We start from the raw sequence: 22178 nt of genomic DNA on the forward strand, positions 1-22178 counted from the left end.
TGGCCAGCCCTTGCTACCACACACACACTTTGTAGTAAAGACCCCAAGCCTTTAAGAGCTTTTATTTTCGTTCATCAAAATTAAGTGAGAGGACTGTGTCGATGTTTCTTCCCAGTGTTCAGACTTGTATGAGAAGGATGGTCCCAACATGTGACCATTGTGTTCACTGCCATTAAAGGAGAAAGAGGTTGCTCCGTACCATGGATTAATTTTGGAATATGTTACATCAGATGTTCATTTTAACCTGGCCCAGACTAATACAGTGAAAAGTAATAAACAGAGCAGGGTGTAAAAGGGTGGTCAATCTGATTCCGCTAGTCCCTACTGTCAACATTCCTCCCACCCCTCCATATCATTTCGAAAATGGAGGTGTCTGAAACTGCACACAATACCCCAACTGTGGCCTAACTGCAGATTCATCACCAAATCCTCACTGTTGTGTTCAGAACCCCCCACCCCCCACCCTCCACTATAAAACCCAAAACCCCATTTCCACATGTTATGGCTTTTCCCACTTGCAATCTAACTTTGAAAGATCCATGGGATGTGGTTTCACACTTTACTAGGTGCTGGAAGTCAAAGTTTATTCCCTGAAAAAGTTCGGACTGTTCCCCTTGGAACAGAGAAGGGTAGGAGATTTTGAAGACGATGAGGGGTTTTGATGGAGTAGATAGAGAAAAACTGTTCCCTCCGACGAGTAGGTCAATAACCAGTTGTCATAAAGTCAAAATCTGTGGAAAAAGATCCAGAGGGGAGATGAGAGGTTATTACTTTCACTCCTCTTCCTATCCTCTCCGCAATCACACCCCCCACCACCCATCACCACATTCCATACCCTCTCCCTCTCCATTTTCTCCTCCGCTCCACTCCCACTTCTGCCTTTCTCCTACCCCTCCATTCCCTTCCCCTTTCTATCTGCCTTCTCCTCCCCATATCCCCTCCCCCAACACCCACTTGGGTTCTGTTCTCTTCAGCCCTAATATGTATGACCTGACATTTGAAATTGTTCTCACAATGCCATAGATGGAGTAGCAGTGTTACAATTCTTATAGATATAAAATGCTTTATAGAAGCAAATACCTGCATATAAAGAGCACATTTCGCAACCTCTGGATGTCCCAAAGTTCTTTACAGCCAATGAAGTATAGTCACTGCTGTATTGTAGCAATTGCAGTAGCCAATTTGCACACAGCAAGCTCACACAAACAGCAAAGTGATAGCAGCCAGATAATCTGTGTAAAAACTTATTCTGTATGCATACAGTATAAATTTGTTGCTTTCCCTTACATTGGTATTCTTGTGATTTGTCCTCATGAGTGCAAGACGAAAAGCTTCAACAAAATGTCTCTGTTTACAGCAATACTCAAGTTCTGGCTCGAGTCGCTCTAAACAGGTTCCAGAAGCTGGCCGAGCGCGTCTACCCTGAGGCACAGTGTGGCTTTCGTGCAGAGAGATCGACCGTTGACATGCTGTTCTCCCTTTGTCAGATACAGGAGAAATGCCGCGAACAACAGATGCCCCTCTACATTGCTTTCATTGATCTCACCAAAGCCTTTGACCTCATCAGCAGACGTGGTTTCTTCAGACTACTAGAAAAGATCGGATGTCCACCAAAGCTACTAAGTATCATCACCTCATTCCATGACAATACGAAAGGCACAATTCAACATGGCAGCTCCTCATCAGAGCCCTTTCCTATCCTGAGTGGCGTGAAACAGGGCTGTGTTCTCGCACCCACACTTTTTGGGATTTTCTTCTCCCTGCTGCTTTCACATGCGTTCAAGTCCTCGGAAGAAGGAATTTTCCTCCACACAAGATCAGGGGGCAGGTTGTTCAACCTTGCCCGTCTAAGAGCGAAGTCCAAAGTACGGAAAGTCCTCATCAGGGAACTCCTCTTTGCTGACGATGCTGCTTTAACATCTCACACTGAAGAGTGCCTGCAGAGTCTCATCAACAGGTTTGCGGCTGCCTGCAATGAATTTGGCCTAACCATCAGCCTCAAGAAAACGAACATCATGGGGCAGGACGTCAGAAATGCTCCATCCATCAATATTGGTGACCACGCTCTGGAAGTGGTTCAAGAGTTCACCTACCTAGGCTCAACTATCACCAGTAACCTGTCTCTAGATGCAGAAATCAACAAGCGCATGGGAAAGGCTTCCACTGCTATGTCCAGACTGGCCAAGAGAGTGTGGGAAAATGGCGCACTGACATGGAACACAAAAGTCCGAGTGTATCAAGCCTGTGTCCTCAGTACCTTGCTCTATGGCAGCGAGGCCTGGACAACCCATGTCAGCCAAGAGCGACGTCTCAATTCATTCCATTTTCGCTGCCTCCGGAGAATACTTGGCATCAGGTGGCAGGACCGTATCTCCAACACAGAAGTCCTCGAGGCGGCCAACATCCCCAGCGTATACACACTACTGAGTCAGCGGCGCTTGAGATGGCTTGGCCATGTGAGCCGCATGGAAGATGGCAGGATCCCCAAAGACACATTGTACAGTGAGCTCATCACTGGTATCAGACCCACCGGCCGTCCATGTCTCCGCTTCAAAGACGTCTGCAAACGCGACATGAAGTCCTGTGACATTGATCACAAGTTGTGGGAGTCAGTTGCCAGCGTTCGCCAGAGCTGGCAGACAGCCATAAAGACGGGGCTAAAGTGTGGCGAGTCGAAGAGACTTAGCAGTTGGCAGGAAAAAAGACAGAGGCGCAAGGGAAGAGCCAACTGTGTAACAGCCCCAACAATCAAATTTTTCTGCAGCACCTGTGGAAGAGCCTGTCACTCTAGAATTGGCCTTTATAGCCACTCCAGGCGCTGCTCCACACACCACTGACCACCTCCAGGCGCTTACCCATTGTCTCTCGAGATAAGGAGGCCAAAGAAAGAATGTCTAGAATCCGTTCTGGTGATAATGCTTGAGTGATAAACATTGGCCAGGACTCCCCTACTCTTCTTCCAAATAGGGCCATGGCATCTTCTATATCCACCTGAGAGGGCAGATGGGGCCTTTGGTTAATGCACCAGCCTAAGGATGGCACCTCAAGCAGTGCAGCATTCCCTCAGTACTACACTGGAGTGTCAGCATTGAGTTTGTACTTGAGCCCCCTGGAGCAGGACTTGAACCCATGACCTCTTGACTCAGAGGTGAGAGTGCTACATTTGAGTGCCATCAGCATAATGTTTCACAGTACAGTGATCTTTGCTGTGCACATCAGCAGTCAGGCCAATAGCCTGTGCATCTGTCCTTTTAGGAACAACGGGCAATAATTTTGACTCATGCTCATCAATAAATCTATATGCGATTGAGCTATTTCTCAGAGTTGGCGAGTTAGTTACGGACTTGCATGTGTTTGGTTCTGATCATCTTTCCCATTTCTATCACTGCAGGAAGAGGGTGAACACAATGTTTGGACACAGAGTTGGGACGGTGTCTTGACTCTCACTCCCATCTACTCATGTTATTGTACTTACTCATATTTCTTTTTTGGCTTGTGATCTAACTGTCTCCAGTAGATGGGGAAGTTGCACTTTCGATCTCTCTCAATCCTCTCCTTGTCCGACATCCAGTCCTGATTTAGCTGCAATTTCCTCCAAGTAAATATTGAGAAGAGCAAAACTCTGTTCCTTTGCCACCGATTCCATTCCCTGGCCATTGCCTGAGCCCGAACCAGACCGTTGGCGCCCCCAGCGCACAATTTCACCCCGAGCTAAGCTTTTTTTTGATTCATTCGTGGGATGTCATTGCCATTTATTTTCCATCCCGAATTGTCCTTGAGAAGGTGGTGGTGAGCCATTACAGTCCAGGGGATGTAGGTAAGCCAACAGTTCTGCCAGGGAGGGAGTTTCAGGATTTTGACCCAGCGACAGTGAAGGAACAAGCGATATAGTTCCAAGCCGGGATGGTGTGTGACTTGAAGGGGAACTTGCAGGTGGTGGTGTTCCCATGCGTATGCTGCCCTTGTCCTTCTAGTTGGTAGAGGTTGTGAGTTTGAAAGATGCTGTCGAAGGAGCCTTGGTGAGTTGCTGCAGTGAATCTTGTCGATGGTACACACTGCTGCCACTGTGTATCAGTGGTGGAGGGACTGAATGTTTAATGTGGTGGATGGGCTGCCACTCAAGCAGACTGCAATGGTAACCCCCAAAATGTAGATAGTGGGGGATTCAGCGATGGTAATGCCATTGAATGTCGAGGGAAGATGGTTAGATTCTCTCTTGTTGGAGATGGTCATTGCCTGGTACTTGTGTGGCACGAATGTTACTTATCACTTATCAGCCAAGCCTGGATATTGTCCAGGTCTTGCTGCATTTCTACACAGACTGCTTCAGTATCTGACGAGTCGCGAATGGTGCTGCACATTGTGCCTTGTGAAACGCCTTGGGAAGTTTTCCTCTGTTAAAGGTGCTTTATAAATGCAAGTTGTTGTTGTTTCAGTTGTGAATCCAGCAGACACAAATAAAGCACCTGAGTGCCACCTGCTGGCCGAGGGCCATCCTATAGTCCCATATTGCAGTCCTATTTGCTGCAATCGCCGCTGTCCAGTGATGTAGTATGATTAAAATCCACAATGCGCTCCCTCATCAATTTTATATAATTGCATCAAGTCAAGATCGAACTCTTTGTGTGAAAGGGATGAGTCACAGAAATCTTCAGCTATCTTTTTCCCACTCTTGTCAACTCTTGAAATTATCTGTCTCTTATCACACAGTCTTTCCTTCTGCATGGTACCCTCGCTGTAGCCAATCCTCTCAGTGTTCAGAATATAGCAAACACTTTGAGATTAGTTTTAACTTTGGGCTCTGTGTAAAATGAACCATATTGAATTAGACACCCACTCTGCACTAAAGCTGATTTTAATTTCCATTGACGTCAATGCAAGGGGAACCTGGCTGAGGAGTTTCTTGAGGGCAAATTCACTATAGTCCCTGTCACATTATCACCCATAGTTAAAATTACCCCTGATGTTACAAGATGCTGAGTATTGCTCAGTCGTGTAGCTTCAACATTCTCTTGCAGTTTCACTTTTGACCACTCTCTGTAAATTGTCAGACTGCTTGGTCCGACATCCAGTCCTGATTAAGCTGCAATTTCCTCTGATTAAACATTGGAAAGTCCAAAGTCATTGTCTTCGTCCTCACGACAACGTCCTTCACTATTTATCGATTCCAATCCCTTCCTTGGCCACAGTCAGAGGCTAAAACAAACTGTTCGAACCTTGGCACGCTATTTAACCCGGATCTGAGCTTCAGATCACCTAATCTCTCCATCACAAGACCACCCGCTTCCACCTCTGTAATATCACCCAACTCCATCCCTGCCTCTGCACATCTGCTGCTGAAACCCTCATCCATGCCTTTCTTACCTCTAGACTCAACTATTGCAATGCACCCCTGCATGGCCTCCCACATTCTATCCTCCATAAACTTCAGCTCATCCAAAACTCTGCTGCCTGTATCTTAGCGCACACTAACACCCTTTCACCCATCACCCCCTGTGCTCACTGATCTACATTGGCACCTGGATCAGCAACGCTTCGAATTTAAAGTCTTCATCCTCGCATTAAAATCCTCATCCCTCCACAGCCTCGACCCTCACGTTTTCTGTAATCTCCTTCAACGCCACAAACCTCCCAGAACTTGTGTTCCTCCATTTCGGGCCTATTGTACATTCCCCATTCTTCCTCCCCACCATTGGTGATCGTATCTTTAGGCTTGGAATCCCCTCCCTAAACCTCTCCACCTCAACTTCACTTTCCTCCTTTAACACCCTCCTTAAAACCTACCACCTTGTCGAAGCTTTCAGTTTCCCCAACTCCTGGCCTAAAATCAACTTCTTTGGCCCCTTGTCAAATCTTGTTTGATTATGCGGCTTGTGAAGTGCCTTGAGCCATTTTCCGACGTGAAGGGCGCTTGAAAAATATAAGTTATTGTTGTTTTAGTTGCTTATACAACACGGGAGACAAACAAAGCACCCAACTGCCACCTGGTGGCTGACTGCATCCTGCATCCCCATATCACGAGCCTCTTTGCTAATTTTTAAAAATTCTTTCACCAGATATGCATTTCACTGGCAAGGTCAGCATTAATTGCCCATCTTGAGAGGGTGATGGTGAGCTGCCTTCTTGAACTGTTGCAGTCCATGTGGTGTAGATACACCCACAGTGTGGTGATGGAGGGAGTTCCAGGATTTTCACCCAGTGACAGTGAAGGAAAGGCAATATAGTTCCCAGTCAGGAAGGAAACTTGCAGGTGATGGTGTTTTCATGCATCTGCTGCCCTTGTTCTTCTAGTTGGTAGAGGTTGCAGGTTCAGAAGGTGCTGTCGAAGGAGACTTGACGAGTTGTTTCAGTGCATCTTGTGGAGGGTACACGCTGCTGCTACTGTGTGCCATTGGTGAAGGGAGTGAATGTTTAAGCTGGTGGATAGGGTACCAATCAAATAGGTTGCTTTGTCCTGGATGATGTTGAGTTTCCTGAGTGTTTTTGGAGCTGCACCCATCCAGGCAAGTGCAGAGTATTCCATCACACTCCTGACTTGTGCCTTGTAGATGGTGGACGGGCTTCAGGTAATCAGGAGGTGAGTTACTCGCTGCAGGATTACCAGCATAATAAAAGCCAAATACTGCAGATGGCTAAATCTGAAATAAAAACAAAAATTGCCTGAAATACTCAGCGGATCTGGCAGCATCTGTGGACAGAGAAGCAAATTAAACGTTTCAGGTCTGTGATCTTTCATCTGAAACGTTAACTTTGCTTCTCTCTCCACGGATGCTGCCAGACCTGCTGAGTATTTCCAGCACTTTTTGTTTTTATTGCTGAATTCCCAGCCTCTGACCTGCTCTTGTTGGAGATAGTTATTGCCTGGCACCTATCAGCCCAAGCTGAAGCCACTGTCCATTCATGATGATGTATGAATAAAACCCACATTGCTGTGCCTCACCAGTTTTATACGACTGCATAAAGTCGAGATCTAACTCTTTGTGTGAAAGGGATGAATCACGGAAATCTTGAGCTATCTTTTTTCCCACTCTTGTCAACTCTTGAAATTATCATTCTCTTATCACACAGTCCAGCAACCTCATCTTCCCTTCTGCATGGTACCCTCGCTGTAGCCAATCCTCTCAGTGTTCAGAATATCAAACACTTTGAGATTAGTTTTAACTTTGAGCTCTGTGTAAAATGGACCATATTGAATTAGACACCCACTCCGCACTAAAGCTGATTTTAATTTACATTGAGATCAATGCAAGGGGAAACTGGCTGAAGAGTTTAATGAGGGCAAATTCACTATAGTCCCTGTCACATTATCACCCACAGTTAAAATCACCCCTGATGTTACAAGATGCTGAGTATTGCTCAGTCGTGTAGCTCTTGCACCGACTTGCATTTGCTTCGGGGTTCAGGAACCCATTTCACTGAGCATTTTATTGACTCGCCACTGGATTCAGATTCATAAAGAGAATGGCTTGCATTTGTATAGGATCTTTGACCACTTCAGGAGGTCCCAAAGTGCTTTACAGTCAATGCTGTACTTTTGAAGCGTAGTCACTGTTGTAATTTAGGGTTTCACGTCAGCCAGATCGTGCAGAGCAATATCTCACAAACAGCAATGCGAGAATGAAGAGATAACCCTTTTTTTTAAGCAATGTTCATCCACGCTGTTCTTTGAAATGGTAGCCATGGGATATTTTCCATCCACCTGAAAGGGCAGTCAGGGCCCCGGTTCAATGCCTCATTCAAAAGATTCAGGCACCAGAGTTGAGCAGACGGTAAGTTCTCTTATAGCTGTCTAAAATCTTCCTTATAAAATGTGACAAGTTGAAAACTTGGGATTAGAATAGATAGGGGCTTGATGGCCGGCATGGACATGATGGGCCTGTTTTTGTGCTGTATAACTGTATGACTCGATGACTCTAAACTATGGATGGGCTTTTATTAATTATATTATTTATTGACAGTTTATTTGTTTGGAGGGGAAACCATGTGACTGCTTCTGGCTTATCTCAAAGCTCCGTGCCAAAATAAACCTGCTTCTGATGATCAGTTTTAGCTTTGGAAGGACTTTGTTGCATATTAACCAAGGGGGTGAGGGGTTTTCAGGAGTACTTGGACCTGCTGACAGTGTTGGAATTGGAATGCATTACAGTGCTGTTTCCAGTATTGTTAAGCCGCCCACCTACTTGTTCTTTTACATTAGAGTTCAACTAATGGGACAGGATTTCAGTAGCTGTGGAGCAATGCCCCAAATTTAAAATTCACATCCTTGCTTTCGAATCCCTCCCTGGCCTCACCCCTCCCTATCTCTGTAATCTCCTCCAGCCCCACAGCCCTCCAAGATCTCTGCACTCCTCTAATTCTGTCCTTTTGATCATCCTGGATTTTAATCACTCCACTATCAACGGCCGTGCCTTCAGTTACCTGGGCCCTAAGCTCTGTAATTCCCTCCATAAACCTCTCTCTCTCACTCTACCTCTTACTCCTCAGGCTCTCCTTAAAATTTACCTCTTTGACCAAGCTTTTGGTCACCTGACCTAGTATCTCCTGACATGACTCGGTGTCAAGTTTTGTCTGATTTACACTCCTGTGAAGCACTTTGGGATGTTTTGCTACATTAAAGGTGCTATATAAATGCACGTTGTTGTTGTTCATTGTAGGCGAGGGTTCCAACGGTTTCCTGACTACCCAATGTTACCCTGAATCCGGCAAATTAGGTTAAAATTACCCCGAGAGTTTTGCTTTCTAGGAAGGGCTTTTGTGTGCAAAGATTCCACTCAAAACAAGATTGCAGATGATTAAGATCCAAAATCTTCTGGATATTCAGCAACAGTATATTTAAAGACAATAAGACTTCATACTAGTGTACAATTAATGAGTAACTCACCGTCAATATTGACCATCAAAGCCCACAGTCCATGGGCTCACTTCCATCTTTGATCCAGTTTAACCGGACGCTTATTCAGTTATGGGGCCGCTGGTGATATTGCTCTTTGCCTGTTTGTTCCTGCCTCTTACTGAGCAAAAACCTTCGTAAGTATCAACTTTAGTTACTTGAGCTAAGCAAAGCCTCTGTAAAATAACGTTTGACAATTTGACAGGGTGCACAATCTGTTAAGGGTTTCGATAATAATTCGAGCAGTGGCCTTGTACCCATCACACTCATGGTACGATTTAGTTAACGTTTTAAACATTTCTTTTCAGAAAGAAAATGATGTACATTTGCTTCCCTGCTGATGCTCTCAATCATGGACAAAATGGAGTTGAGATACAGAGAATTACTTAGAATTTGCAGCACACAAACAGGCCATTCGGCCCAACTGGCCTATTCTGGTGTTTCAGCTCCACACGAGCCTCCTCCCACTACTCTTCATCTCACCATATTAGCATATCCTTCTATTCCTTTCTCCCTCATGCTCACCTCAACTACTCCCCGCGGTAGTGAGTAATTCATTCTCACCGCTCTCTGGATAAAGAAGCTTTTCCTGAATTCCCTACTGGATTTTTAGTGACTATTATACTTATGGCTCCTGGTTCTGGTTTCCCCCACAAGTGGAAACATATTCTCTATGTCTACCCTATCGAAACCCTTTCATAATCTTAAGGACCTTTATTAGTTCACCCCTCAGTGTTCTCTTTTCTAAAGAAAAGAGCCCCAGCCTAATCAATCTTTCTTAATGGGTATAAACTCTCAGTTTAGGTATCCTCCTCGTAAATATGTCTTGCATATTCACAAGTGCCTCTGTATCCTTTTTACATAATAGTCAGATTGAATGATGGAACAGTGTTGAAGGGCTGAATGGCCTACTCCAGTTCCAGTGTTTCCATGCGACTGCGCTATTAGAGGTGCTTCTCTCTCAGGTTGATGTAAAAGATCCCATGTCACTATTTGGAAGATGAGCAAGTTCTCCCAGGTATCCTGGCCAATATTTATCCTTCAATCCATCACTAAAACAGATTATCTGATCCGTCTGCTATTGCTGCTTGTGGGAGCTTGCTGTGCGTAAATAGGCTCTGGCATTTCCTACATTACAACAGTGACTACACTTCCGTATTTACAAAGTGGCTTACTCTTTTCTTCTTGGGTATGTAGCTTCATATCCATAATATTTGGCAAAGGAATCAGAGGGAGAGATGAGGAGGACTTTTTTTTACACAGCCAGTTGTTGTGATCTGGAATGCACTGCCTGAAAGGGCGGTGGAAGTAAATTCAATCATAACTTGCAAATGGGAACTGGATAAATACTTGAAAAGGAAAATTTCTTCCAAAGAGATAGGTTGAGGGATAAATATTGACCAGGATATTCCCCTGTTCTTTTCAAAATAGCAATAACAACAACAGCCTGCATTTAGATGGTGCCTTTAATGTAACAAAACATCCCAAGGCACTTCACAGTCGAGGCCTGCTACCCCAACCCGAACCCGACGGGACCCGATGACATGTCTCGGGTTCGGGTTGGGTCAGGCCCATCTTCTGGGACCGGCTTTCGGGCTCGGGTCGGGTCGGGCCGAGTCCAGGTTGAGTCAGGTCGGACCGGGCCGGGCCGGACACACACGGTAAGTGCTCTGCCGGTAAGTATTGAAATTAAAAAAACTTACCTGAGCTGGGAGTCCGGGAAGAAACTGAGTCTGCGCAGTGCGCGATGATGTCATTATGACATCATCGCACATGCGCTGCAGCTCGGTGGAGCTTCCCAGTGGGAAGGTAAGTAAAGTGATGGTCAGGTCGAGCTCGGGTCGGGTCGAGTAGTGGCGGGTTCGGGTCGGGTCGGGCTCGGGGCAAAGTCGGAGGGACTCGGGCCGGGTCGGGCTCAGGTCCGCTGTGGTTTGGTCGGGTTCGGGTCGGGTTCCTTTTCCCGACTTAAAGCAGGCCTCTACTTCACAGGAACATTATCAAACAAAATTTGACACTGAGCCAAATATGGGGATATTAGGGCAAATGGCCAAAAGCTTGATCAAAGAGGTTGGTTTTAAGGAGTGTCTTAAAGGAGGAAAGAGGGGTAGAGAGGCCGAGAGGTTTAAAGAAGAAATGCCAGAGCTTAGAGCACGGCCAGCTCGAGAGGAGCAATTAAAATTGGGAATGCGCAAGTGGCCAGAATTGTGCCGTGGGATCTTTTACGTCCACCTGAGTATGCAAATGGGGTTTACTTCAGCTTAGTTCAGGGGCGAGGATTCGATAAGTCAGGCGAAATGAAATATTTTGAGAGAAGCGGGGGGTGAAGCTGCTATGTGGCTGATGCATTGAAATGTGGATTTCCGAAATACTGTGACGTGTATGTTTTCCCAGATATTTGATCACTGCTCCCAATGTTGTTCACGTTGGCATGGATGAGACTATCACTGTTCAAGTATTTGAGGCCGTCACAAGTGTTGCCATCACCGTCTACTTTAAGGAACAAATGGGGGATGCACCGGATATAATAATGTCCCAGAATTATACAGTCGTACTGAACCAGATGAACAATTTCACCAAAGTAATCCTTGTGCAGGTAACTCATTTGTTGAAAATTTTGGCCGGAATTTCACAGGAGCAGGAGGAGACCATTCAGCCCCTCGAGCCTCCTCTGCCATTCAATTAGATCACGGCTGATCTGTATTTTAATTCCATCTACCCGCTTTGATTCTTTAACCCTTAATGCGCTCGCCTGACAAAAATATATCAATTGCAGTTTTGAAATTTCCAATTGACCTTTAAGCTTCAACAGCTTTTTGGGGGAGAGAGTCCCAAATTTCCCTTTCTGTGAATAAATGCTTCCTGACATCACCCCTGAACAGCCTAGCTCTACATTTTAAGTTTTACCCCTTGTTCTGGACTCCCCTCCCACAAGAGGAAATAATTTCTCTCTATCTACCCTATCAAATCCTTTAAACATCTTAAACACCTCAATTAGATCATCCCTTCATCTTCTGCACTCGAGGGAATACAAGCCTTGTCGACGCAACCAGTCCTCACAATATAATCCTTTTAGCCCCCAAAGACCTAGCAGATTCTCATGTTTTAGCAAACTAATCATGCGACTGTTAGAAATAATTAAATAAAATGAATGGTCAGTCTTACAGGCCAGTGCTTGCCCCGGTGCAACTGGATGCTGCAATTATCAGGAGTGCCTCTCACTCTCTGCTTCTAACATCAATCATCAACTGTGTCTGTCTGATAGGAATGGATTGTCCTCTGATCTCTTCTGTCTTTGCATCATTTGTTGCTATGTCCACTCAGCTTGTTATACAGCCACATGTCCAATGTTTCAGAGAGTACAGGGTAAAAATTCATCTTGGACAGTGCATAGTATCGACTTGGCCACCCGTTATATGCCCGGTTCTGATATTCAGTTCCATAGGGTCACTTTAAACTAACTTGTCGGGTGGGAATCCCATGAGCTCTGATGGAAGGTTGGTGAAACACCCACTTGGTATTAATCCTCAATGCAGAATGAAATTGGGAGGAGGGGGATTAATTCTAAGTTGCCCCCAATCTTTGTCAGTTGCCCGACAAGCAGGTTAGGTTAAAATTGAATATCGGTTAAGGTGAATAACAGGCTGCAGATGCAATACCACCATTTTTGCGTCCTTGCACAATTAATTTCACACCCATGTGTGAATCTTTGATATTTATCAAAACATTCCCTTCGCAATCATTTATGATTTCCCCAATGGGCCATATGACAGAATTAAATAACAGATATCTTCACCAAATATATGATTGGCTAGAGTCTTCTGTGATTCACTGGACTCAAGGATATTTTCCTGAGGCCAAGTGAGACCACTCTGCTTTTTAGTGTCAGTCGAATAGGAGATTGTATTAACATAATTGAATCTCGTACCGACAAAATATGGGAATTAGAGCAACTATGTAACTGTTCATTCTGATGGACTTTTTCAAAAAATTCATTCATGTGATGTGGGCATCAATGGGTAGGACAACATTTATTGCCCATCTCTAATTGTCTTGAGAAGGCGGTGGTGAGCTGCCTCCTTGAGACACTGCAGTCCATGTGGGGTAGGTATACCCACAGTGCTGTTAGGAAGGGGTTTCCAGGATTTTGACCCAGCGACGGTGAAGGAACAGCGATAAAGTTCTAATTCAGGATGGTGTGTGGCTTGCAGGGGAACTTGCAGATAGTGGTTCCCATGCATCTGCTGCCCTTATCCTTCTAGGTGGTAAAGATTACCAGTTTGGAACGTGCTGTCTAAGGAGCCTTGGTGCATTGCTGCAGTGCATCTTGTAGATGGTACACACTGCTGGCACTGTGCATCAGTGGTGGAGGGAGTGAATGTTTAAGTTGGTGAATGGGGTGCCAATCAAATAGGCTGCTTTGTCCTGGATGGTGTTGAGCTTCTTGAGTGCACCCATCCAGCCAAGTGGAGAGTATTCCATCACACCCCTGACTTATGCCTTGTAGATGGTGGACAGGCTTTGGGGAGTCAGGAAGTGAGTTAATTGCCACAGGATTCCTAGCCTCTGACCTATTCTTGTAGTCACGGTATTTATATGGCTACTCCAGTTCAGTTTCTGGTCAATGGTAACCCCCAGGATGTTCATAGTGATTCAGTGATCATAAAGTCATTGAATGTCAAGGGGAGATGGTTAGATTCTCCCTTGTGAGAGATGGTCAATGCCTGGCACTTGTGTGGCGCAAATGTTACTTGTCACTTATCAGCCCAAGCCTGGATGTTGTCCAGGTCTTGCTGCATTTCTACACGGACTGCTTCAGTATCTGAGGAGTCGTGGATGGTGCTGAACATTGTGCAATCATCAGAGAACATCCACACTTCTGACCTTATGATTGAAGGAGGGAAGGTCATTGATGAAGCAGCTGAAGATGGTTGGGCCTAGGACACTACCCTGAGGAACTCCTGCAGTGATGTCCTGGAGCTGAGGTGATTGACCTCCAACAACCACAACCATCTTCCTTTGCGATAGGTACGACTCTAACCAGTGGAGAGGTTTCCCCCTGATTCCCATGTACTCCAGTTTTGCTAAGGCTCCTTGATGCCGTACTCGGTCAAATGCTGCCTTGATGTCAAGGGCAGTCACTTTCACATCACCTCTTGAGTTCATCTGCAATTGCATGATAGATTTCTGATCAAATGGGCCTCTTTATCTTTAATCTGTCCTCAGCTTTATAGGGAACTATTGATGCAATACACTTATTCTGTTAATGCACCATCTTGTCACTTCACCTCATAAGCTCTGGAATTCCCTCCCTAAACCTCTCTGCTTGAGCCTCCTCCTTTAAACTGTTCCTTAAAACCTACCATTTTGACCCTGGCTTTTGTTCACCTGGCCTAATATCTCCTTCTTAGTCTCAGTGTCACTTAATTTTCTGAAATAAATGCACACTGTTGTTGTGAACTGGTGTATTGTCAGTTGAAAGCAAACACTCCCAGCAGTAACCCATGAAACTTTAATTTCACAGGTACTTCCAGAAAAGACAAGCCATTTGAACTTTGCCCGTGAAGCGCAGCATGTAATTCTTGTAGCTGAAATCTCAGCTCCGTTTAACGTGACCAGTAAGGCTCCGATCCGCCTGGCATCAAGACCCTACTTCATTTATATCGTGACTGATAAACCAATTTATACACCTGATGAAACTGGTAAATAATTAGACCACACCAAATAGACAGCTTCAGGTGTAATTGTCTTAGCTTTTTTTATTCTTTCATGGGATGTGGGCGTCGCTGGCAAGGCCAGCATTTGTTGCCCATCCCTAATTGCCTTGACAACCATTTCAGAGCGCAGTTAAGAGATAACCACATTGTTGTGGGTCTGGAGTCACATGTGGACCAGAACGGGCAGGGACAACAGATTTCATTCCCTGAACAACATGAGTGAACAAGATTTTTTTTTAAACAACAAGTGATGATAATTTCATGGCAGCATTACTTAAATTAACTCTCAGTTCCAGAGTTTTGTTAATTAACTGAATTTAAATTCCACCAGCTGTTGTGGTGGGATTTGAACCCAGGCCCCCCCAGGGCATTAGCCTGGGCCTCAAGAATACTAGCTCAGTGACATTACCACTATGCCGCCGTCACCATCTACATAAGCCTGCAAAATATTCATTTCAGTGTTAGGACGTCTTTTAGGTCAATTGATTGCCTGTGAACATATCACAACCAAGCAAGTCTCATTGTCTTTCATTGATAAGAGTGCAGGCAAATTCATGCCCCAATATGTTCAGTGTTACTGCTCACTATTATACATGAGAGTTTTCTTTAAGATAATTGGCAAATGTAACCAAGGGGAGATGAGGAGAATTTTTTTTTTATGCAGTGAGTTGTTATGATCTGGATTCCGTCTCAAACATGAGTGCTATGATGTCCAGGGATAGACACAAATATGTTGCACCACGGACATTTGACAAAATTATTGACCAGGGACATGAGGCAATTAATCTTTATACAAAGTGTGTAGCCAACCTAATACCATCAAAACACAGTCTAATTTAAAATACATTTCTCTCTATTTAGTGAGACACCTGGTATTGTTTTTGCTTGCACAAGTAGTCAATGTCTACCTGCACACTTGATGTAGTGATGCAGTGAATTCAGATAGATGTCCATCTGTCAAGACTGATCGTGATCTCTCTCTCTCCTCCTCTCTATGTCCATCCCTCTCTCCCCTCTCTGTGTGTACATCCCCCTCTCCCCTTTCTGTGTGCCCATTCCCCTCTCCCCTCTCTGTGTGCCCATCCCCCTCTCCCCTTTCTATGTATTCATCCCCCGATCCCCCACTCTGGCCAGGAATTTATTGAGCTCCCAAGATCGGGCTCCATGGCAGGGGGGCTGGAAGATCGTTCCAGCGGTAGCCCGCCAAGGAGCCTGATGCTGAGAGTGCCATGCCCTGTCTTACCGGCGGCGGCGAGGCTCTGTGATGACAACACCGCCACCGCCCCCACCACCCCCCCCCCCCGCCCCCCGACCCTCGGCTGAGTGATGGGACCCGGATTAACATATTTAAATTAAATCAACAGTGATCGACCTTCGGGCCGCGATCTTCCGAGCGGTGGCCAGCACTCACACACCTGGCCAGATGGATACAGAACTGGCTCGGTCATAGAAGACAGAGGGTAGCAGTGGAAGAGTGCTTTTCTGAATGGAGGGATGTGACTAGTGGTGTTCCACAGGGATCAGTGCTGGGACCTTTGCTGTTTGTAGTATATATAAATGATTTGGAGGAAAATGTAGCTGGTCTGATTAGTAAGTTTGCGGACGACACAAAGGTTGGCGGAGTTGCGGATAGTGATGAGGATTGTCAAAGGATACAGCAGGATATAGATCAGTTGACTTGGGCGGAGAAATGGCAGATGGAGTTGAATCTGGACAAATGTGAGGTAATGCATTTTGGAAGGTCTAATGCAGGTGGGACGTATACAGTAAATGACAGAACCCTTAGGAGTATTGACAGGCAGAGAGATCTGGGCGTACAGGTCCACAGGTCAAGTGGCAACGCAGGTGGATAAGGTAGTCAAGAAGGCATACGGCATGCTTGCCTTCATCGGTCGGGGCATAGAGTATAAAAATTGGCAAGTCATGCTGCAGCTGCACAGAAATTTAGTTAGGCCACACTTAGAATATTGCATGCAATTCTGGTCGCCACACTACCAGAAGGATGTGGAGGCTTTGGAGAGGGTACAGAAGAGGTTTACCAGGATGTTGCCTGGTCTGGAGGACATTAGCGATGAGGAGAGGTTGAATAAACTCGGATTGTTTTCACTGGAACGACGGAGGTGGAGGGGTGACATGATAGAGGTTTACAAAGTTATGAGCGGCATGGACAGAGTGGATAGTCAGAAGCTTTTTCCCAGGGTGGAAGAGTCAGTTACTAGGGGACATAGGTTTAAGGTGCGAGGGGCAAAGTTTAGAGGGGATGTGCGAGGCAAGTTCTTTACACAGAGGGTGGTGAGTGCCTGGAACTTGCTGCCGGGGGAGGTGGTGGAAGCAGGTCCGATAGCGACATTTAAGAAGCATCTTGACAAATACATGAATAGGAAGGGAATAGAGGGATAAGGTCCCCGGAAGTGCAGAAGGTTTTAGTTTAGGCGCAGGCTTGGAGGGCCGAATGGCCTGTTCCTGTGCTGTCCTGTTCTTTGTTCTTTGTTCTTTGTTCTTTGATCTGGAATGCCTTGCCTGAAAGTGCAGTGGACGTAGATTCAACAGTAACTTTCCAAAGGGTATCGGATAAATACATGGAGGAGAAAAATTTGCAGGGCTATGGGGAAAGGGCAGGGGAATTGGACTAATAGGATAACTCCACCAAAGAGACAGCATAGGTATGATGGGCCGAATAGCATCCTTCTGTGTTGTGTCATTCTATAATTCTGGAGGACGAGTGAAGCAAGACCTTAGTTTAACTAGATAGCAAAGGGTCATCATAACTTCGCCTTGGAGTTCAGTTGGGTTTCAACCTTTTCTGAGACCAAATAATGAAGGATTAGTTTCTTTGATGTGGCTTGCATATTGCAATTCCCATTTCTGTCATGTCAGGGGCATGTAGCCTAACCGCCCTGTTGGGGAACCCATGGGATCGGATGCGATACTGGTTTTACTCCCTGTTTGATGTTACATTCCATTGAAGTCAGTGGAGAATAATATTGGGCAGAGTGAAGCTGACGCTCCACTCGATCCTACGGGATTTCTGCCTGGCAAGTCAGTTTAAGATAAGCCCTGTCGCATTTTTCTACCCCATGTCTCAGAGTTGAACTGCACGCTGGAAGTGTGGGGCATATTGCAAAGTTTTGGACTGCAGATAAACAATAGCAATGGGAATATCGGGAGGTTGGATTCTCAAATTTGATATCCCACTGAACATAAAACGTGCTTCTCTTGCCAAAAGTTATTAAGGAATTAGGAAGTTGATCACTTGGGAATAACTCTGTTGACAGGATCTTCATTACTGTAATCCAGCCTTCCTCTGCTAAAGTTGTAATTGCCACTACAATGCTGATTGGGCAAATGGGTTTTATGGATAAAAATTAGAAAGGCTTCTTTTTATTTAGCTCCTGTCATGACCGTAGGATATTCCAAAGCACTTTACAGCCAATGAAATACTGTTTGAAGCATGGTCACTATTATAATATAGGAAACATGGCAGTCAATTTACACCTGCCAAAATACCATAAACATCTATACGATAACAACCAGATAAACTGTTCCAGCAAGGTTGATTGAGAAATATACATTGGCCAGGACACCTACCCTGCTTTTCTTCCAGATAACACATGTGATCTTTAACATCCACCTAAGAGAGCAGACAGGGGCTCAGTTTAGTGAAAGATGGTATGTCCAACAGTGCAATGCTCCTTCAGTACTGCACTGAAGTGCCAGCCTCGACTGTGTTCTGAATTATCTGAGATGGGACATAAACCCACAACCCTCGACTTCAGAGGCAAGGGTACTACCATTAAGACAACAAAGTTTTCAGATGGGCGAGCAAATAAATTTTAGGCTTCTCCGAGGGGGTTGTAGTGTTTCTGCACAGAACTATGACGTTCTTGGATTGGAAAGTTTTGTCAATGCATCCATTGATCTTAACCATTTCATTTAAAAGTAGTAATCATTCAAAATGATTTTTGATTACATTTGTTTTTTGTTTTCAGTACGATACCAAATCTTTACTCTTGATCAAGAGTTGGATCCCATAAATTGCACAGTTACAGTGGAAGTATTGGTAAGTGATGGCGTTAATCTGTTCTTTCTTGGTGCTCATCTTAACTGTTTAGTTCCATACTCAACCCAATTACTGTATATATATATATATATATATATATATATGTGTATGTACATATATTCTATATATAGATTTTTGAAGCAGAGCCTATCTCCCAATAAATGCCCTTCTTGTCGATTATAACTATGTTGCAAATGATCAGAAACATGTTTATCAATATACAGACTTGATGAATGGTGGCCCCTTATATAATGCATGATCCTCTTATATCTGGGGCCATGTTCCAATTCTGTCTTCCAAAAATTTCTCTGTCTGTGGAATACTCATGGGCACATTTAAGATCACCAAACCAAACAACTGAGAAATTTACATAGCCATCTTCTTTTGTGCTTCTCCAGTCTCTCCACATAACTGAAGTCCCTCATCCCTGGTACCATTCCAGTAAATCTCCTCTGCACCGTCTCCTTTGCCTTGACAGACTTCCTAAGGCGTGGTGCCTAGAATTGGACACAATTCTCCAGTTGAGGCCAAACCAGTGATTAATTGTGACTCGCATGGCCAAGCTCAGTGCTGTATACTAGGTCTTCATCATTACCAACCATTAATCCAAATCCTCATGAGGGAGTTTTAGCAGAGGTAGACCTGCAGAGAAGCTGAACATAACTCCTGGGTACTCAGGGACCAATCAGTGTGGGCCGGAGGCCTCCCTCCCTGGAATTACGTTTGATTTTAGTCAAAGGTTTATCACAGGCCTTGTTCTTGAATCTTGTGCATGGCCTGGAGAGAAACCTTTACATTGCATGGTTAGGAGCTCAGGAGAACTGATTGGATTCCATTGGATCAGATGTTGAAACAGATAAAGCTAACAGTAAAATTTAGATTGCAATGATTAAGATCATTTTAACATTGACCCTGCAGTTGTGATCAGAATTTGGCCTTATCTTTGGACCTGTTTGTTATCACTTCAGTAAATTAACTACAAACGGCTTTTCTTGCATTCCAGGATTCAGAAGGCACTGTTTTAGCAAGCGTAAGGGAACAGAATCGTTCAAATTCAGTGCACATTGGTGAAATCAGCATCCAATCTAAAATGTAAGACTCAATCTGTTAGCTTTTTTTTGATGTCATTGTGTGTATATGTACATTCAATTGATTTACTTGCTTGGCAATTTTATTCTCTTATCACCTTTTCTAAAATCACTGAAGGTATTGACTCCTTATTAGGGTAGAGTCCTACCTGCATTCAAACTCTTCCAATCTGCTCAGGATTGGCTTTTCTAAGGAAATGGACAAATTGGAGGACTACGGCCCTCAGTGCAGGACATCATTGAGGTTGCAAAACACCAAAGCAAGGATGAGGAAAAGCAGGAATTCATGTTTAGATGATTCCAAACTTGACATTTAAAAGTCCAGGAGGAACGATGGAGGCCAAGAGTTCCACAGCTTTAATGTTGATAGAAAGCATGAGTTACAGGGTAATTACAACCCAATGTGCTGAGTTGAATTGGGTGGAACACTGGTCTTTTAATGAAGAGTAAGACTGGACGGGGTGTAAAACCCATGTTTCCCCCCCCATCCTGTCAGTTACCTGAAATTGACCGCAAGAGAGCGCGCCGTGAGTCTTGAGTTCAATGCAGTGACAGTGCAGGTAGAAGGTAAAACACGTAGGATTGAAGATTTGGAGCTCAGAAGGAACTAAAAGAAAATGTTTACAAGTCCCAACTATTGGATGAGCTATTAAATAGAAGAGAAAGATTCTGACTAAAAGCAGAGGTTGGAAGCTAGAGATTAGCCAGGGTTTGTCCAGCAGTGTTAAGGGTTTTCTTGTATCCTGCCTGAGAGTGCCAGTGAAGTGGTAGAGGAGATTGTGGGAACAACTTTAAAGTCTTGTTTCAGCTTGGGCGTTCTAAAAATCTAAGAGTGGATGATAAATAAAGAAATGCTTGAGGCTCTTTTTCATGTAGTTTATCATTGGAAGCAATGGAAGAATTCTGTATCAGGTAAGAGGAGATACTACAAGATTGCTAGTCGATGAAGCAGGACTAAGTTGGAGCTATCATAGACAAGAGGTGTTAGCTGTTGGATATCGGTGGGGACACATGAAAGAACTGAAAGAAGTTTCAAACTCCTGAATGAATCGCAGTCAGTTGAACAGGAACCCTTTGGAGCTCTCACCTTGAATGAACAACAACAACTTTCATTTGTATAGCACCTTTAACGCACTAAAATGTCCCAAGGTGCCTCACAAGAGTGTTATCAAACTAAATTTGACACCAAGCCACATAAGGAGACATCATGACAAATGGCTTAGTCAAATAGGTGAGTTTTAAGGAGAAAAGTGAAGTGGAGAGGTGAAGAGTTTTAGGAAGAGAATTCCAGAGCTTTGGGCCCAGGAAGCTGAAGGCACGGCTGCCAATATTGGAGCAATTAAAATTGGGGATGCTCAAGAGGCCAGAATTAGAGGAGCGCAGAGATCTCAGAGAGTTGTGGTGCTGGAGGCGATTACTGAGATAGGGAGGGGGCGAGTTCATGAAAACAAGGATGAGAATTTCAAAATCGAGGCACTGCTTACTGGGCATCAAACTAAGTCAGCCATGGATGAACGGGACTTGGTGTGAGTTAGGATACGGGCAGCAGATGAGCTTAAGTTTATGGAGGATGAATGAACCAGAATAAGCAGCTCTGGAATGTTGGGAAATACCACTGCTGTAGTCATGTGATGATATCATAATTAGTTTCATTCATGCATATTTTTTCACCTTTAAGATGAGTTAAGATGAACAATATCAAAAACTTTTAATATTAGGCAACAATAAACTGGCATGGATGTCCTATTTATTTGTTTCTGAAATGTGTTCATTTTATTGACATTTTGGTAATTGCCTGGCCCCAGTGAAAAGAAACGCTAATTTGTGACAGAGAATGTGTACAGTAGCATAGTGGTTATGTTACTGGTCTAATAATTCAGAACCAATAAGTTCAAATCCCATGATGATAGCTGGGGAATTTAAATTAAATTAATTAATTAAATCTGGAATAAAAAGCCAGTCTCAGTGATGGTAACCAGGAAGCTACTAAATTGTCATACAGAATAGGAGCAGGAGTAGACCATTTGGCCCTTTGGGCCTGCTCCGCCATTCAAAAAAGATCATGGCTGATTATCTAATTCAGCACCCTGTTCCTGCTTTCTCCCCATATCCCTTGATCCCTTTGGCATTAAGAAATATCTCCTTCTTGAATATATTTAATGACTTGGCCTCCACTGCCTTCTGCGGTAGAGATTTCCATAGGTTCACCACCCTCTGAATGAAGAAATGTCTCCTCATCTCGGTTCTAAATAGCATACCCTGTATCCTGAGACTGTGACCCCTGGTCCTGGACACCCCAGCCATCGGGAACATCCTCTCTGCATTTAGTCCTGTTAGAATTGTATAGATTTCTATGAGATCCCCTCTCATTCTTCTAAACTCTAGTGAATATAGGCCTAGTCGACTCAATCTCTCCTCATACGCCA

General features: G+C 44.5%; 1 protein-coding gene across 2 annotated transcripts in view; it reads left to right on the forward strand.

Moving 5' to 3' along the window:
• Positions 1 to 8914: 8914 nt before the first annotated feature.
• Positions 8915 to 22178, forward strand: part of LOC137346241 (complement C3-like) — a 72718-nt gene continuing 59454 nt past the window's right edge. The window contains exons 1-5 of one of the 2 annotated variants that reach the window (XM_068009686.1): positions 8915 to 9027; positions 11282 to 11483; positions 14412 to 14589; positions 18594 to 18664; positions 19668 to 19756. In XM_068009686.1, coding sequence (XP_067865787.1) covers positions 8963 to 9027; positions 11282 to 11483; positions 14412 to 14589; positions 18594 to 18664; positions 19668 to 19756 — 605 coding nt within the window. In that variant the 5' untranslated portion in view covers positions 8915 to 8962. The remainder of the gene's footprint in view (positions 9028 to 11281; positions 11484 to 14411; positions 14590 to 18593; positions 18665 to 19667; positions 19757 to 22178) is intronic. The other variant, XM_068009684.1, reaches the window with a different exon arrangement.

This window comes from Heterodontus francisci, chromosome 29 (genome assembly GCF_036365525.1).
Source record: "Heterodontus francisci isolate sHetFra1 chromosome 29, sHetFra1.hap1, whole genome shotgun sequence".
NCBI classification, from domain to species: domain Eukaryota; kingdom Metazoa; phylum Chordata; class Chondrichthyes; order Heterodontiformes; family Heterodontidae; genus Heterodontus; species Heterodontus francisci.